The sequence below is a fragment of the Crinia signifera genome, chromosome 3 (assembly GCF_055691185.1).
Source record: "Crinia signifera chromosome 3, ASM5569118v1, whole genome shotgun sequence".
NCBI lineage: Eukaryota > Metazoa > Chordata > Amphibia > Anura > Myobatrachidae > Crinia > Crinia signifera.
Window position 1 is genome coordinate 317,571,463 of NC_139219.1, and position 19,615 is coordinate 317,591,077.

Consider the following 19,615-nt stretch of genomic DNA (forward strand, 5'->3'; position numbering starts at 1 on the left):
TGTCCTAAGTATAGGCCTGTTAGTGACCAATCATCCCCCAGTTCCATATGATTCCCAATCCTGTATTTGAATGTATTAATCATATCACCTCTCAGCCTCTGTTTCTCCAGTGATAACATATTCAGCCTGGTATAACCTATCTTTGTATTCTAGTGATTCAAGACCTTTTACTAGCTTAGTCGCCCTTCTCGGTACCTGTCCCAATTCATTTATGTCATTTTTAAGGTGTGGTGCCCAGAACTAAACACAATGGCCCTTATTCTACTCGGCTCGGTACGGCCCGCGTGCGGCCGTACCGCCGATGTTTTTGTTCTGCACATGCGCAGAGGTCATTCTGCGCATGTGCAGCCCCCTTCGCCGCAGACGGATTTCGTCCGCCGCAAAGGGGGCGTATAGGGGCGTGAGGGGCTTCAGCCCCTCATTACCCTATGTGTACGCCCCGCGTTTCATGGGGGTTCCCATGCAAACGCGGGGCGTATGCATGGTAATGAGGGCATGACGCCCTCATTACCATGACATGGGGGCGGAAAGCTGACGTCGCCGGATGTCAGCTTTCAGCCCCCTTTCAAGCTCCCACACGGACGATTGTCCGTGTGGTCTGAGCTTGCGGGAGCTGCCGCGGCGTGCGGGCCTGCCTTCGATGGTCGTCGACCATCGAAGGCAGGGGGCAGCTCCCACCATGGTGGAGGCGTAGCCTCCACCATTTTTGTGCGGATCGCCAGCCGTCCGTGTACGGACGGCCGTGGCGATCCGTCGGGTGGGCGGCCCTTGGTTTGTGCGGTCGGAGCCCCGTGTGCGGCTCTGACCGCACCAACCAGAATAAGGGCCAATATTCCAAGTGTGGTCTCACCAATGCCTTGTAGAGAGGCACTATCACATTGGCATCCCTTGAATCCATACCCCTTTTAATGCATGCCAATGTCCAGTATGCTTTTGCTGCTGCCACTTGAGCAGTGTGCACTATTACCCAATTTATCATCTATGATGACCCCCAAGTCCTTCTCTACAGCAGAATTTCATATAATAACTCCATTTAGCCTATGAGTAGCTTGTTCATTTTTGTTCCCATAATGAATAACTTTACATTTTTCAACGTTAAACTGCATTTTCCACCTTTCCGCCCACTTTTCCAGTTTACTTAAGTCACTTTGTAGTGTTTCCACATCCTCTCCTGAGTTAATTTCCTTACTCAATTTTGTGTCGTCTTTAAATGTTGCAATTTTACTCACTATGGGCCTTATTCTGGTTGGTGCGGCCGGCCCGTACGCGTACGTTCCGGGGTTTTTCATGATCTGCGCATGCGTACAATCGCCAATGCGCAGGCGCGAACACTCCACAACGCTTACGGACGGGTCTCTACGTGCGAAAAAACCTGTACGCGAGAGTACGGGCATTGGGGGCGGCATAGGGGCGTGATGAGGGGAGCGGCCGAAATAATGAGGGAAAATGGGCGTAAATATGGGCGTACATGGGGGTGTGTACCAAAAATGAACGGTGCTACTACCGCACGATCGCCTAAAGCACCGTTCATTTCGGACACAAAACAGGCGCCCGCCAACCGCCAGCTCAGACCACCCCTACAGATACCGCATGCCAGCGTGCGCCTGGGTTTGCTAATTTACGCTGATTACTACTCAAACACATACACCTGAATGTAATAACCAATGCTGCAGTCTATTAAGTCCAAACCATGATTTCACTACCTGCAAGCCACACACATCACTCAAACACATTGGAAGCTTATCTTTCTATACTTCTCTACATTTAAAGGTTTGTTTAATTTAAGGTAAGAATCTTTTTAAGACCTGCTTATATATGCTAAGGTAGGTATTTGTTAAACAGTTATACACATTCACTACGTGCTTTCATAGACTTTACACAGTAGCACACTCAATCTACACAAGTCGACATGTGTCAACGTGTTCACTCTAATACAAACATAGGTTTTGTATTTATGATACAATAACATAAACCACATCTAACACCTACAAAGTATGTTTCAGCAATGTTTTAAGGCCATGCCCACTATTTTGCACACAATCTTCAATTGAGTTAATAGAAAACAATAATTGAATAACAATTAGAATAATTAATTAATTGTCAGAATTGTAGTTGAAAGGCAAGATTTGCAGGTCCATATATGTGAAGGGTATGCCAGCGTGCACGGACGTACGCTCACTCTCACGAGCGGTGACATAAGCTGAGTTTTCTATTGAAAACAATAGGGACCCGTCCGTGCAAGCTTGCGTACGCTCAGATAGCCGCAAGAAGTCGGTGGGAAGACGGACGAGAGACGTCCGTAAACGGTGGCGTACGCTCTGTTGTACCCCAGTTGTCGGAGTGTAAGGGCTGGTCCGTCCGTGTACGTTGGCGTACGCTCAATTGTACGCCACTCCCCTTCGACGTTGTTTCTGCCCGTACGTATGCGGCTGATTTGTGGGTGGACTTAACCCCAACGGCCGCGTACGGAGAGCGTACGTTAATAGCGAACGTACGCACGTTTGGCCGCTTCGATCAGAATAACCTCCTATGTCACTTCCAATATCTTTAATGAATATATTAAACAAAGTGGGTCCCAAATGTAACCTTGCGGGACTCCATTTTGGACCTTACCCCAGCTGGAATGTATTCCATTTAAAACCACTCTCTGTCCCCGATTGTGCAACCAGTTTTTAATCCAATTGCAAATGTTATCTCCTAACCCTAAATTACCTAGTTTCATTAATAACCTTTGATGAGGCACCGTATCAAAAGCTTTAGCGAAATCAAGCAGTATTACATCAGCAGATTTTCCTAAGTCCAGCCCCCTACTGACTTCCTCATAGAAGCTAATTAAATTAGTCTGACATGATCTATTTTTTGACGAATCCATGCAGAGCCTTACCTATCACTTTCTCCTGTTCCAAGAAATTTTGGATAACTCTTATTATTCCTTCTAATATTTTACCCACATGAATGTTAAGCTGACCGGCCTATAATTTTCAGGGTTAGTTTTGCTTCCTTTCTTCCATATTGGTACTACGTTAGCTATGCACCAGTTCGTTGGCACCATCCCTGAGTTTATTGATTCCTCGAATATAAGATATAATGTTAGTGCTATGACATGACTCAATTCTTTTAGTATCCTAGGGTGTATTTCTTCCGGGCCAGGAGATTTGTTACTATTTAGGTTCTGTAATCTATTTTTGACTATTTCCTCAAACAAACATACAGTTTGGGAGGAATCATTTAATCTGTGGGAGATCTTCTGAAGATTCTTCCCTTGTAAATACTGAAGCAAAGAATTAATTGAATAATTCCGCTTTCTCTTTTCCTTCTATTACCAGGGTACCCTGCTTATTTGGGCCACTATTTTCCTTTCCTAACCGCTTATTCTGGTTGATTTGCAGCCTTGCGATTCCACCAAAGTCTGGCCCTGGGAAGACCAGTTAGGAGACTATTGCAATAATCAATGCGGGATATAATGAATGCATGGATTACAGTTTTTGTAGTGTCTTGTGTAATGTACGGACGAGTTTTGGATATTTTAGAGCCAAATTAAATGTGAGGAATGAAGGAAAGTTCAGAGTCGAAATAAATAAAAATAGGTGAATAAATAAAATATATTGAATCTGGACCAGAGGCTGAAATGATGGAAGAAATAATGAAATTAATCCCAATGGAACAGAAGTGTATCGGTAAGTGAAATGAGTCAAAAGTGCCCAGTGGGTTGATAGTTACGACACACTGTCACAGTTGGTCCAATCCCAGGTGCAAGATTGTGAAGGTGTCCTCAAATAATTGCGGCAGTGGGGGCACAGTAGGCAATGACCCAATAGTGATAAAATTGTTGCCAGGAGGTAAGTATGGAGGTAGTGGCTGAGCAGAACGGAGCTATGTGGGCAGGCGGCGTGTAGATAGCACCGCCGTCTGTCTCCCGTCTGCTCCGTAGTGTAGCACAGAGCTACGTAGGCAGCGGCGTGTAGGTAGCAGCGCCGTCTGCCTCACGTCTGTTCTGTGGTGTGGAAAGCGGCGGTGCAGACGTCATACACCGCGGCTTCAGACGGGCGTGCAATCCCAGTGGAAACTGGCGTACGCTCGCCCTATCATTAGCAGCTAAGACACAAATCAAGTCAATAACATAGTATAAATGGGGAGGGGAAAAGGGGAGTCAAACACACTGATTTTCTAGGTCAGTGTACACTTCGCAACACGGAGCTTCATCAGGACAAGCTATAAGGACACCTATCAGTAGCTGACAGACATTGGAATAAAAGTGTTGAGCACCAATATATTTAAAGTGTCCATTTGTCTGCCAGCAGTGCCACAGCAGCACTTATTTACATCCATAAGGGGACATCAGGGGAAGTGGGCCACACTGAGTAAGGATAAATCTTTATCCTTTTTTATCACACTGTCCGCGTCTTATGTTTGTCATTTGTTTGTCAATATTTCGCCCCGTTGTCTTTTATGAAAATGAAATAAAGGTTATATTTTAACAATATCTGTATCTTGAGGTGCACCACACAGAGACATTTTCTTTCTCTTTTCTTGATAAAGTTCTCCTTCGTGTCCAGTGGTAGCACACCCTTCTGAAATCAATAGAGTGGAAACCTCCAACATAACCACTTTGAGGGTCCTTTAAAATTGTATCTTACAATTTAACACACAGATCCAGTGCGACTGACCTCCCCCCACACCCCCAACCCTGTTTTTTTAGTATTTTATTTATTCACCTATTTTTTATTTTCTTCTCATATTGTTGCACAATTGTACCAAATGATTTTTAATTGTTATTAAATATTTGTAATACCTTTCATCAAACCAGCGCCACTTTTATTTTCTATTTTTGTTTTGGTCTATTGGGGCTGACAACCCCATTGCTAAGTGGCAGCTTTTAGCGAGGCACCCTTGGTAGCGCCTGTCTGTGCACCCCAGGGAGCACACTGCACCTCTTTCTGGTAACTACTCTTGGCTGGTGGGAATATAATTCTTTTTTTTAAATGTTGAGTTTGAGGTGGCGAGCTGCCATCCAAGATGAAATGGCAGACAGACATTCAGAGACACGGAGCAATACTGATGGTGACAATTCCGGGGAGGATAGATACTGTAGATTTGAGTATCATCAGCGTACAGATGATACTGAAATCCAAAAGAGCTGATGAGTTTGCCAATAGAGGAGGTACAGTATATAGTGAGAAAAGCAGAGGACCTAAGACTGAGCCTTGTGGTACTCCAACGGATAGAGGTAGTGAGGAGGAGGTAGAGTCAGAGAAGGGAACACTGAAAGATGGATCAGATAGGTAGGATGAGAACCAAGAAAGGGCTGTGTTCTGAAGACCTAGGGATTGTAGTGTTTGTATGAGAAGAGAGTGGTTGAAAGTATCAAAGGCAGCAGAAATATCTAGAAGAATAAGAAGTGAGAAATGGCCTTTAGATTTAACTGTATACATTATAGTAGTTTATGTATGTAGAAGCATCACATTTTTTTATAACTCGATCATTTCAATATCAAATGATTCTTCTTTTACACCCACTCTTACTCTGTATTTCTCCCAGGGGACCACCGTTCTCCCTATACTGACCTCTGCACTGAGAGACAAAGCCTACTTTGAGAAACCTGACCAGTTTTATCCGGAACATTTTCTTGACTCAAACGGGAATTTCAAGAAGAATGAGGCGTTTATACCATTCTCATTAGGTAACATTCACTATGAACAATTTTTTTTTTGTTATGAATCCCCTGAGATCAATAATATTATTACATTTTATCTGCAGTATAAAAGTGGATTTACCTTACAGTATATTATAGGATTAACATCAGGGCAAGTATTAAAGGTGCAAAAATATCTACCAGCCAAATGTGAGAGTGTACTCAGGGGAATCATTGGGAAACTATTTGGATCCTCCATCAATATTATGATACCCCCCCCCCCCACACACACACACACACACACACACACACATCATTATATACTGTTGGAGTGTATCTCAGCCAGGACTGGGGATCACCAGATTCCCTTTAATGGTGATCACCGGTGAAGAGACAATACATCTGACGGGGATGCTCAAGCATGTCCCAGTCACTCCACGGTGGTGAGTGGAATCCACTTCAGGGAGACAGGCAGGGTTAAAGGGAAATGCGGGCAGCTATGGGCGAGATGGGGGAGAGACAGGGAGGCGTCAGAGACCAGTGGAGAGCTTTGTTGGAACAGGGTGCATGAGCATCTCCTGTCCGCCTTCTGGCGGATGGCGGCGGCTGCCGATTCGATCGCCAGGAGCAGCTCCAATGAGAGCTGCTCCATCTGTAGTCCTAAATAAGAGTGAAAATCTGGCCCCCTTCTGTCGACCTAGGGTACGTCGACCATTTTAAGGTGTCGACCTAGTCACTGTGAATCAATATTGCCTTTTTTTACATACACTGATATTTAGCTGGACTCACTGTTCTCGTTTACATGTGATCTAGGTAAAAGAAGCTGCGCTGGGGAGAACCTAGCCAAGACGGAGCTGTTCCTGTTCTTTACGACCTTCCTACAGAACTTCACATTCCAGGCTCCACCTGGAGCTGAACTGGACCTCACCCCGGGAGTTGGCTTTACTAATGCACCATTACCTCACGAAATCTGCGCCATACCTCGAAGCTGAGCACGTTTACAGCCGCTTTTTAGTATAAGATCTATCATAATTGCAATGAGTCAGTCAGACGGCAAATAGTTAGATTTTTGTACTTTGTACAGTAAATGTATTTTTGTACAAGTGTTTACACGGAAAATTATTGTGCATTAAATATATTTGTTCTAGAAATTAAAGGACCGATATGTTTTGTTTTATTGCAAATATTTCATCATCGATAATAATAAAAATAAAATATCTTGCCAAAAATTCCATTTGAAGACCCTTGGGAAGAGTCATCAGTAGCGCCACAATTTCTGATGTGTGAGCCACAGTCAGTCCACAAGTGTGGTAACCCTAGCAACCAGGAAGTGGGCTTGGCAACAATATAGAGCCTTCACCAAGGGCCCTATTCAGACCACACTGTGCGCATGCGAATGCTGTCCGTATGTAGACATCTAGGGAAGGCTAGCCTTCGCTGGCTGCTGCGGCTGATGGTATCCATGCGTTTTCTGGGAGTGCCCCAGAAAATGCAGGCGTTCCCCCAGTTGTATGGAGGGAGGGCGGCTGTAGTCATCAGTGGTCTCCTTCTCCCCGCGGCCTTCGCAGCGCCGAGTGAGTCTAGACTTACCCGGCACTGCGAACAGAGGGGAAAACGATCTGATGGCGAGTGGTTCCGAATGGTTTTCCCCTCATGTGCACAGCTGCAAACGCATTCCCCGGCCATGCACATGGACGAAATGTCAATCGGGCGGGGCGGGCTTTACCTGCTCTCTGGGCTCTGAAAACTCGCAGCCCAGCGATCAGGTCTGAATCGGACCCTAAATACGGTTAAAATTTTTTTAAAGAGCAGATCACATTTATTAATCCAGAGGTGCAATTACCATTGGGGCAGCAGGTGCATTGCACCAGGGCCCTGAGAAGTAAAGGTCCCACTGCTGTGTGGCATATTGTGAAATTGGGTTGGAGTGGAAAAGGGGGGCCCAAATGATATTTTTACACCTGGGCCAACTACTCACAAGCTCACGACTGCCTTACTCAATATCCTCTAAAGGAGAAACTACATGACACACAGCCATATAATTCCTGCAATAGCTATAGCTTTACCAACAGCAGGAATGGGGAACCCATACCTCCCAACTGTCCCGTTTACCATGGGAACGTCTCGGTTTTTGTGGATGCTCCTGCGGTCCGCCTGGGGCCAGCAGTGTCCCGCCGCGGGGGTATAGATGCATTTGATTGTATGTGTTTACACAGTGAGGTTGCAAAGCTCCCAACATGACCCATTCCAGGAGGGACAAAATGCTCTGATCCTGAACTTGTTGCCAGTGGCAGTTGCAATGATGGGACTGTGCTACTGTACTAAATTTAAATAGGGGAGCCACACTTGCCAGTGAGTCCCAGACTGTGGTGTTTGGGGTGTCAGTTGGTGGCAGTCCCCTATTTGAATTTTGGACTGTGCTGCAGCCCCACATCTGCAACTGCCACTGGCATGAAAGTCCAGAAACAGAGCATCTTGTCCCTCCTGGAACGAGTCTTGTTGGGAGCTATGCAGTTGTGCTGCAAACCCTGCTGGAGGTGAACCAATAGGAACTTGTGGACCAACAGCCAGACAGGAGCCATTTCTGAGGTGACTCCTAACTGGATGCGGTACGCTAGCTCTTATTGGCTTGTGACCGCCTCTGTGTTGGAAATACTGCCTGCAGCGACTCTACCTTATTTTTGAGTGCACTATTACGTATAATACAGTCTTTCTGTTCTTTAAGCCGTAACTCATTACGGCCACCAAGATTTCTCATTATCTTGAATACATGAGTCTAAATTAACCTGCATGTTCAGTCAACAGGTGGGGGTCAATAATGATGTGTAGAAGTGCGCATCATTAATGACATCATTTGAGCATGCACACTACAGGATATGCAAAAAGGAGGCTGTAGATCCGCACAGACTGGGAGTTAGTTTATTGATCAGAAAACCAACTGAATTACAACTACTATAGGATATAATTTCTGGTAGTTATGGGGTTGGCGGTGCGCCCAGCGTTTAGGGTCAATGATTGTACACTGGGGTTTTGTCAAGGAAGACCTGACAAAGAGAGAAAAACGCTTTTTGGGCGCACTCCTTTTTTTGTAAATTTACAAGTATTAGATGATTGTTTTAAGATATAACTTTTATTAAAGACTTTGTTAAAATAAGTGGCACTCTGAGTTCAAATAATTGAATAGGTTAAAAATGTAGTGTGGTCCTCAAACTATTATTGTTTAAGGAATAATAATTAGTATGTCACACTTTACTTTATCATTTATGCACTGAGTTTTTCAAAGGTACGATTACCAGTGAACATAGGCAGAGAAATGATTTGGTTCCCTTTATGGATCGATATAGTGTGCTGATATTGCACGATAGGTATACACAGTGGTTTACCACAAATAGGTCACAGCCTTGTATAATAAATGGTTTCTAATAACAACAGTTCTCTCTAGCAGTCATGGGTTCAGTGGTTAAATTGAGGCAACGGCTTGCTTCCCTTATACGTGTATTGCCACACCTGGTCTTCCCCAGGGGTCTCCCACCTGAGTACTGTCCCGGCCCTCCACTGCTTGGCTTCCAAGTTCGGAGAGGGTTTGGGCAAACCAGCGGGGTATGGTGGCAATACGTAAAAATTAATGCAAGGTGCTTCAATCAATTAGTACTGTTTGGCTGCAGATAGCGGTGGCGCATCAAACTGGGCCTTTTTTAATGGCCTGATAATTTCACAAGGGGTTAATGGTAAATAGCTTATTGGAAATGCAGTTATATTGGCAGGTAGAGCACACTGGTACCGTAGAAAAAATAAGTATAATATAATGGTTGACACCGATTGTGTCGACACAGTGTTTAATTTAAAGGAGAAAAATAATTATTATACAATGGTGGGGAGTAACAGTGTAAATAGTAAATTGTTTTTGGAGAGAAGAATTATATTAGTAGGTAGAACACATTGTTGCAAAAATCGTGCTGTGAAAGACTTGCTGTCTGTAGATAGAGTCAGTTCTTGGCAAGTATGAAGCACTGATTTAGAGCAGTTTGAGCAGGATACATAGACACATTGTTAATGGTTTTCTACAAATAGATACAATATTGATGAACTGCTCCTGATTGATCAAAGGAAAAGGGAGATACTGTAGCCAGAGTATGATAGCCGGCTTGCTGAAAAAAATATTAAATAGGGCTGACGCTGTGTTAGGATGGTTGACACACGATGTGTCGACACAATGTTCCCTGTGGTATAAAGTACAAAGTAGCGACAAGTGGGGAATGATGTTAGAGCGAGCACTTCCCAAATGCAAATGCACAGGGGAGTGTGCTCGTGTACCAGCTGCCGCTGCCTGTGTTAGCGGCTGATTCGGGACTCAGCGTGTCCGCGGCTTGCTGCGGTGAGCCTCGCGGTGTTGAGCCAGACCAGGAGATGTTAACAAGTGGTCTGCCGCTGACTGGCGGGGTGCGGGGAGATCCAAGGCGCAGGAAGCCGGACCTGCTTGTTGCTGTTGCTCCGTCGCAGTGATTGACGGCTGGTGGAGTCGCGGCTATATCGCGTTGGTTACCGGTGATGGCCGGTGATTGCTAGAGAGGTAGGCTGGACGGGAACTGGCTGGACACGTGTTTCGCCTATGAGGCTTCTTCTAGCAGTGCCATTTCGTCTGCTAGAAGAAGCCTCATAGGCGAAACACGTGTCCAGCCAGTTCCCATCCAGCCTACCTCTCTAGCAATCACCGGCCATCACCGGTAACCAACGCGCTATAGCCGCGACTCCACCAGCCGTCAATCACCGCGACGGAGCAACAGCAACAAGCAGGTCCGGCTTCCTGCGCCTTGGATCTCCCCGCACCCCGCCAGTCAGCGGCAGACCACTTGTTAACATCTCCTGGTCTGGCTCAACACCGCGAGGCTCACCGCAGCAAGCCGCGAACACGCTGAGTCCCGACATCAGCCGCTAACACAGGCAGCGGCAGCAGGTACATGAGCACACTCCCATGTGCATTTGCATTTGGGAAGTGCTCGCTCTAACATCATTCCCCACTTGGCGCTACTTTGTACTTTATACCACAGGGAACATTGTGTCGACACATCGTGTGTCAACCATCCTAACACAGCGTCAGCCCTATTTATTATTTTTTTCAGCAAGCCGGCTATCATACTCTGGCTACAGTATCTCCCTTTTCCTTTGATCAATCAGGAGCAGTTCATCAATATTGTATCTATTTGTAGAAAACCATTAACAATGTGTCTATGTATCCTGCTCAAACTGCTCTAAATCAGTGCTTCATACTGGCCAAGAACTGACTCTATCTACAGACAGCAAGTCTTTCAAAGCACGATTTTTGCAACAATGTGTTCTACCTACTAATATAATTCTTCTCTCCAAAAACAATTTACTATTTACACTGTTACTCCCCACCATTGTATAATAATTATTTTTCTCCTTTAAATTAAACACTGTGTCGACACAATCGGTGTTAACCATTATATCATATTTATTTTTTCTACGGTACCAGTGTGCTCTACCTGCCAATATAACTGCATTTCCAATAAGCTATTTACCATTAACCCCTTGTGAAATTATCAGGCCACTAAAAAAGGCCCAGTTTGATGCGCCACCGCTATCTGCAGCCAAACAGTACTAATTGATTGAAGCACCTTGCATTAATTTTGACGTATTGCCACCATACCCCGCTGGTTTGCCCAAACCCTCTCCGAACTTGGAAGCCAAGCAGTGGAGGGCCGGGACAGTACTCAGGTGGGAGACCCCTGGGGAAGACCAGGTGTGGCAATACACGTATAAGGGAAGCAAGCCGTTGCCTCAATTTAACCACTGTACCCATGACTGCTAGAGAGAACGGTTGTTATTAGAAACCATTTATTATATAAGGCTGTGACCTATTTGTGGTAAACCACTGTGTATACCTATCGTGCAATATCAGCACACTATATCGATCCATAAAGGGAACTAAATCATTTCTCTGCCTATGTTCACTGGTAATCGTACCTTTGAAAAACTCAGTGCATAAATGATAAAGTAAAGTGTGACATACTAATTATTATTCCCTAAACAATAATAGTTTGAGGACCACACTACATTTTTAACCTATTCAATTATTTGAACTCAGAGTGCCACTTATTTTAACAAAGTCTTTAATAAAAGTTATATCTTAAAACAATCATCTAATACTTGTAAATTTACAAAAAAGGAGTGCGCCCAAAAAGCGTTTTTCTCTCTTTGTCAGGTCTTCCTTGACAAAACCCCAGTGTACACTACAGGATATGTTAAATGATTTTGCCCCTTTTACGAGTAATATCTTTTAATCCTCTAGTGTGTATGGTGCTTTAGACATCTAAATAGTTGATACATATGATACAGTGCTGATGGAATTAGAATTTGTGTATTCGGCAAATGGTGAAATAGAAATGAAAATTAATATAAATAATCTATATATCTGCTGTAAAGAATGAGATTCATTCCGTAGGCCAAACCACAAATACACTTTTCCTTTGGGTAAACCTGGTTCCCATAACCGTTCCCAACATTTGTTAAAAAAACAAGACTAATTCAATCAACAAAGTATTTTTGCTGTAAAATTTATCTGAGGTATGATATAATTAAGTCATGTGATGCCTGACGAAAGCAGTTATTTAAAAAAAATAATAATAAATTAATGTTCATATACAATGCTCCATTTAAAATAAAAAAGTTACAAATTGGTATTTTGCCTTCAATGTGTTGGAATGTGCCATTTCCCAAAACAGGGTTTTATCCTCAATGCCAGATCTGAGAGACCTTACAATTGTGAATCAGCATAATGTGATTTATTTGTAAGGAGCAGCCTTATACAGATGGAGAGAGTAGACAGTTTCAGGTACCTAGGTGTCTACATCACGCAGGACCTGACATGGTCCTGCCATGTTAACTCCCTGGCGAAAAAGGCCCGGCAACATCTTTATCATCTTAGATGGCTGAAGGACTTTAGACTATCCTCAAGGGTACTAAAGAATTTCTATGCCTGCACCATTGAGAGCATCCTGACAGGAAATATCATGGCCTGGTTTGGGAACAGCACCAAAAAGGACAGACAAGCTCTCCAGAGGGTTGTGCAATCGGCAAAGCGTACCATCCGTATCGAGCTTCGAGATTTGGACACTATATACAGCAAGCGATGCTGGACCAAAACCAGGAAGATAATGAAGGACCTCAGCCATCCCAACAATGGACTCTTCTCCCTATTGCGATCAGGGAAACGCTACCGCTCATTGAAGGCAAACACAGAACGAATGAGAAGGAGCTTCTTCCCGCAGGCCATTAGAGCCCTCAACCAGACCTTCTAGTACCGGGCCTTTCCTTCCTTCTACTAGACCTACCCCACACAATCTCTTTCTCTACACTATTCCTCAGCCGATCTACTTACCCTAACATAATGTAGGACAGTTGAATAAGCATTTCACTACATATTGTACTATGTAGGACTTTGTATGTGACAAATAAATACATTTGATTTGATGTAGCGCTGCTAATTTAGCAGGGTAACTTTAAAAATGTGAACTGTGTGGGGATCCCTGGTTTAAGCCTTTGCCACCATACCTATGGAGGAATACTGGCAGGGGAGAGATCTTTCAATCTCCCTCCTGCAGCCTCCGTCCAGAAATCCAGAAACTAATGCTGTGAAAATATGTTAAAAACTCCACAATGCCGCTGGCCCTGTTAGTTTTACATACTGTAGTACATTGCTCAGATGCGTATTAAGGGGCCAATTCTGGTTCACACACAGTGAACTGATTTCGGCCCCTGCCGCAATGGTCAGGGTTTGCGCATTAGCATTTCTGCTCAGGTGCAAACCCTGGCAGCAACTGGCCTTTGCGAAGTTCGCATTGGGGAGGGACGGGGGGTGGTCATTGGCTGTTGCGGCACTGGGCCATGGGAATGCCCATGAAAATGTTGGGCGTTTCCATGGGTATGCATACGGGCCGATGCCTGACAAGGGTGGGCGGCTGATATCACATGACGTCAGCCGCCCTTCCTGTCTTGGCTGCAAATATAAGTTAGCTGCAGCGCCATTTTTCCTCCAAATGGATCCGATCCGATGTCAAACACCTCAGATTTTTTGGCCGATATATCAACCCGATCTGTCGAACAGGCCGAATCGGACCAGTGTATGGGCACATTTAGCTACTGCAATCAAATGATTGTAATACTGTATGTTATATACAGCTTGTGGATGTTATACAAAAGGAAGTCCTTGTAACAGGGACGTGCAGTCAGTGGAGGCAGTGCCTCCCTTGTCATAATGATGAAAATAACAAAAGGTAGATATTTATATATCAGTGCGGAGAGGTCAGTGCCTCCCCAGGCAATGACCTCACTGCACGTCACTGCCTTGTAACATTTACAAACTGTGTCATAGACCAGAAAAACGTGGCACAAATGTGAAGCAAGTTATATAACATTTTGGGACTTCAAGAGAGCACAGAGCGCGGGGTAAACACCATTTCTTACTAGAGAAAAGGTAGAAGGATTTTTCTTTTAACTATTTGAATGTGGTGCAATTATATTTACAATTATAGCCCAATAAAGATATTTAACTTTCTTGTGAAGTGAATTTAATACTTTAAAAGATTTAAAAAAAAAAATAATACAATTTGAGAAAATGATTTATTGACATTGTATTGAATTGTGCGCGTTGTGATCGGGGGAGTATCCAGAAGAAAATGATAGGGGGTGGGGGGTCAACATCATATAGGAAAGGGGCAGTGTGGTGGTACTAGGTACATTTTTGGCATGACTAAGGCGGACGTGCTCACAAAAAAGAGGCGTGATCTCACTTAAAGGATCGTGGCAGAAGCACATACACAGGGTGACATACAGTACATGGGGTGACAGAGGGAGATACACAGGGTGGCAGAGTGACATATACTGGGTGGAAGTGGCATGGTGGCAGAGGCAGAGTTGGATTTAGACCTTATGGTGCCCCAGGCAAGATACCGGCTTGGGGCCCACCTCCATGCAACGATCCATAGCCCGATATTTTTGAAGCTGATTGCAGGTGTCATCGATAGAGTACCTGAGCGCCAGCACAGTATACTGATAAATGCCCAACTGCGTGAACATCGGCATTGCGTACAAATCTGAAGCAGACTCTAGGTCTTTTGGAAGTAGGCCTGATACCTGTGTAACATTTACAGTAACCTGACTGCCTACATACCACGGATGAAGCCACTGTGTGTGTCCAAACATTTCTGAGGTGACAATGGGACATATACGGGGAGTCAGTAGAACAGCGGGTTACAAAACATGTTTCCCCTTGGGGCCGAATGTAATAACAATGCGAAATACATCCCGCCCTGCATTACAACGATTCTAATTCAATTTGTAATAACATATAAGATCACTATCACAAAGGACAGCCCTGTGAAAAGAGCTGACCTTTGTCAAACCGCCAACACTGGATGAGAGGGTGACCGCGGGTCCCTGTCACCTTCCACGTCTGGCAGCATCCTGCTGCAAAAAGAAACTCCTAAGCTCCTCCTCCCTGCACACGGAAGGGAAAGTCCTGTTGCTAGGGAGGAGGATGTCACTGGGTCCGGCAGCACACCAGCAGGTTGCCTGGACAGCAGGTGAGGGGGTGGTGCAGGGGTCGGCGGATGTCAGCGGAAGATGCAGGAAGAAGCCCATAAGCATCGAAAATGTGGCGGTCCCGCGTTGATACATTTGAAAATTTTCGTTTAATACATCCTGGCCTTAATCCGCTTTTGTCAGCTCAGCTACCATATTACTTTACCTCAACCGCATCTCACCCCATTACTAACTGACCTGGCCAGCCGCCACTGCTGATTTCCTGTATGCACTGGATGGGACATTGCTAAAGATAGGCTAGATATAGTTGGAGCCTGAATAGTGACAATAGTGACATTGTTTTAAATTGTATTATATTGTATTCAACTACAGTATGCTGACAGAAGGAGATTTGGCCTGATAGGGGTTAAATCCCGAGGCACTTGGAGATGTATTGGAGGTTTATTGGATTAGTTAACCAATGGGTAAAAGGGAAGCAGAAGAGCTTTGAGTTAGGGTTCTATATTAGGGTCCCTACCTCTGATTGAGGCCTTTTCTTCAAACCTATACCCATCCTCCTTATTGTTTGGTTTCCTGGCGGCAGCAGTGAGATTCATATCAGACATGATTCCGTGCTAACTCTGGTATTCTCTCAGGAGAGCATTTACCAAATACGGAGGTCAGCGACAGGACTGGGTGGAGACAGGGTGGTTAATCTATAAGGCTTCATAAGAGAGATTAGGTGGAACCCATGTTGGCACTGTTGTGTGTATAAAGGCTGCTATTGGAGTATATGGTATCTCTCAGGTAGTCTGGCTTGCTCGCTTTCTACTTGCAACCACAAACAGTTTTTTATATGAAAAAATTGATGATCAAATTTAACATCGGCTCTTGTTGTGTGTATGGTTATTTATTAGAGTCTAATACCCCTTTTCCACCAACCCAAAAATCCATAGTTTTTGCACATGAATGTGTACCACGGGATTTTTGTCAGTGCAAATGGTGACAAGGTAAACAACCGGGGTCTAGTGACCAAGGTTTTATCTCCCAGTACATAAGCAGGGTTTTTAGCAGGTAAAACACGTGTGGAAACCCTTCTTACACATGTTTTTTGACCCAGGCAGGGGAGGCTGGCCATTGCACAGCCGCCTCCCACTGGCCGCCCGCTGCTCACCCGCTGTTGCCCATCCGCAGGTGCCTGCTAGCTGCTGACCTCCCGGTCCGGCGGTGCCCCCCCTGCCACTTATCACCTGCTTGGCAGTGCCTGTATGCCAGATGCCAGTGCCCTCACACCGCTGACCACTGATGTTTGTTCCCACATGCTTGCCACTGATCCCCCCCCCACTGTCCTGCTTTCCATAGTTAACATATGCCATTAAGGTATTTATGCTGTTTACAGGATGTTCACAGTGACCCAACCTACAAAATCCCTAGTTTGCCATCCTTATATACGGACACATTCAGTTGGATAGAATAGTATCGGATTAGCGAACCGCTCTATTTAAAACACTGAGACAACAACAGGATAGCGATGTTACCTTATCTAGGGAAATATATCATATTATCACTAAATTTTGACTGGTCCATCAATGAAATGTTGACAGTATCTAGGTTGGAAGTCAATAGTTGATGGGTTCAAAAGGTGGACAGATGAAAGGACGACAGGTACAAGAGGTCCACATGACAATAGTTGACAAAAGTTTGTTTTTTAGGCTTTTTTTACATGTTTTCCTAACACTCGCTTTAATTACTATCTACGTGGACTATGATTGAACTCCAGTTATACTGTAAAGTGCAAGGATACATGTGTCCGCTGATTGTGGTAAATTAGGGTGAAACAAACAAAATCACACAAAAAAGAAAAAATACTTGACGATCACATGTAATAATCATCAAATATTATCTATTAAGTATGCAACATAATGAAACATGAAAAATATAACACAAGTACATGAAAATGAATATACAAGCCCCAAAGTAACCTATAGTTACCCGTAAAATGCTCTTACCTTTCTACAACAGTAGAATCTGTGATACCAACATTACAGACACATTTGGATACTTTATTAATTATCAAGGTATCCTCATTCCATTCAATCTCCAAATTAATCAGATTACCCAAAGTAGAAGCAAAGGGGTCCATGACGCATTCATATTTTGCTCTTTGAGTCATCCCTTTACCACTGTATTTTGGAACATACTGTACACATTGCTAGATGTTTTCTCAATATCATGAATGAAGGAGAGTAGACTGCTCAACAATCCGTACTATCCATTTTAATTAACATTTATCCATCCCAAGCGAAAGCACTAATTCCAAATTCAGTAGCTGCAACCTGGGAAAAGAAATACCAAAAACCTTATAAACTACTGTATGAATATTTTTCCTTTTCATACTAAACAACACTGAGAGGGCTTTCGGATTAGCTTGTGTTCTTCTAGCTGCGGGGTATAGCACAAGTATCATAAGACTGTGGGGCGTTAGTAGCTCCCAACGCAGGTGTGAGGTCCACTGTAGCTCCGGGAGGTGCCTGGAAGGTGAAGTTCTGCAGCAGGGTTGTAAAGAACAGGAACAACTCCATATTGGCCAGGTTTTCCCCAGCACAGCTTCTTTTACCTGCGGCAAACAGAAATAGGAAACATTAACACCAGCTACAGAAGTAGTTACTGGCCAACACGGGTCCTTGTGGAATCCAACCGTATGATGGCTCATGGTTTGCTACCCAGGGGAGCCGTCTGCTGAGTAAATAGTTCCTAGTTGCTCATTTTATATGAAGTCATGGAGATATACACAGATGCTTAGGCTGAATGGGTTCTCAATATTCACTTTGTAGCCCTTTGGAACATGAGGCAAAACTTTAGAGCAGATAAACCTTCACTTGTGGAATATGTAGTCGTTGACTTGGCCGAGGGAGTGACAATAGCCTTTTTAGAGGTCAAAAATCATTAAGTAGCTACTGTAATTCCTGCTAAATACTGTATATCACCAATGCATGTAGGGTAAGTGTAAAACTGGGATATGTTTGTTATTCAGCTTCCTAAATTCATTGCAGAATTGGATTGTGCTGATTTTGAAATAAGAAATTGTTAGTTTGCTCCACAATGTCACAGAATTACAACACCTGAACCTGCTGTTTCTGAGGCCCGGTGGTGACATTATAAGAACTTACAGCAAATATGCTCTTTTGTTATGATGTGATTTGGGAAAGTTGAAATTAGCTTTACTAAGAATCCCACTTCTAACGCCAATTATGACCCAAACTCCTTTAAAGATGTCACTCACACGTGGGAATTCCTAATAGCTTCCTTGTTTCTTAAGTAAGACTTACACAAAAGACTTCCTATTTGGTCAGTTCTATGAAAAAAATTTAAACATTTATACATGAACATTTCTATGCTCTATACCAGCGGTGGGGAACCTCCGGCCCGCGGGCCATATACGTCCCCCAGAGCCGGTTTGTGCGGCCCGCCCACCCGCCCGACAGCTGTACAGCGAGTCAAGTACAGGCGAAATCTCGCAAGAGCTACCGACCTCTCGCGAGATTTCCCCTGTATGAGACTCCCTGCACAGCCGCCGGACCACACAGACCGGCGACTCGTAACCTGCAGCAGCCGCCGGAACGTGGGACGGCTGCCGCTGAATGATTTGTAAGTTTCTTTTTTTTTTTTTAATGGCCCCCGAGGCATTATGCCTCAATGCAAATGGCCCTTGGACCTCAAAAGGTTCCCCATCCCAGCTCTATACCATTACTACATGATAGTACAGCACTGTGTATTAATCAGCATTACTGCCTCACAGCACTGAGGTCATGGTTTTGATTCCCACCATGGCCCTAACTGTTCCTTCCAGGGGTTTCCTCCTACTATCCAAAAATATACTGGTAGGTTAAATGGCTCCCAACAAAAATAACCCTAGAATGTCTGTGTGCGTGTACATGTGGTAGAGAATATAGATTGTAAGCTCCACTGGGGCAGGGACTGATGTGAATGTTCATATATTCTCTGCAAAGCGCTGCAGAATACATGTGCACTATTTAAGTAACTGCTAATAAATAAAACATTAAATAATGTCACTCAGATTTGAATTTGTACTATGCTTTCACTCTGTTTTGTGGCCGCCCTGTACCTATACTTCAGGGTCTAGTAGCTGCTAAGCATTTGAATGAATCAAACAGGATGGTAGCTGTGTATCCATGTGTGCCCTATATTCTACATTAATGTTAATTAATGATTTATTTAAATGTATATTAATTATTAATTCATTATAACACATATGCAATGAGAAATGGTGACAATATTCTTATGTATTAAAGTGCACTAAAAAGAAAAAACTTCCTATAGCTAATAGTAAAATTCCAATGGGAAAAATAACTTCCTACAAATGTTGGAATTGTGGTTTTACTGTCTCACATGCCTAGCCTTTCTTTGTCATACATTAATACT

At 44.0% G+C, this 19,615-nt stretch overlaps 2 protein-coding genes and 2 pseudogenes across 2 annotated transcripts in view; 2 read left to right on the top strand and 2 right to left on the bottom strand.

Annotated features, from left to right (window-relative positions):
• LOC146064822 (cytochrome P450 2C5-like) overlaps nucleotides 1-6,804 on the top strand; it is a 28,629-nt gene extending 21,825 nt beyond the window's left edge. Inside the window, exons 9-10 of the mRNA XM_083178724.1 lie at nucleotides 5,539-5,680; nucleotides 6,446-6,804. Of these exons, the coding sequence (XP_083034850.1) occupies nucleotides 5,539-5,680; nucleotides 6,446-6,624 (321 nt within the window). The 3' untranslated portion in view covers nucleotides 6,625-6,804. The remainder of the gene's footprint in view (nucleotides 1-5,538; nucleotides 5,681-6,445) is intronic.
• Nucleotides 6,805-9,127: 2,323 nt separating this feature from the next.
• Nucleotides 9,128-9,246, bottom strand: LOC146064971 (5S ribosomal RNA; annotated as a pseudogene).
• A 2,040-nt stretch (nucleotides 9,247-11,286) lies between these two features.
• On the top strand, nucleotides 11,287-11,405 carry LOC146064983 (5S ribosomal RNA; annotated as a pseudogene).
• A 4,734-nt stretch (nucleotides 11,406-16,139) lies between these two features.
• LOC146064825 (cytochrome P450 2K4-like) overlaps nucleotides 16,140-19,615 on the bottom strand; it is a 28,782-nt gene continuing 25,306 nt past the window's right edge. The window contains exon 10 of the mRNA XM_083178727.1: nucleotides 16,140-17,789. Within this exon, the coding sequence (XP_083034853.1) occupies nucleotides 17,611-17,789 (179 nt within the window). The 3' untranslated portion in view covers nucleotides 16,140-17,610. The remainder of the gene's footprint in view (nucleotides 17,790-19,615) is intronic.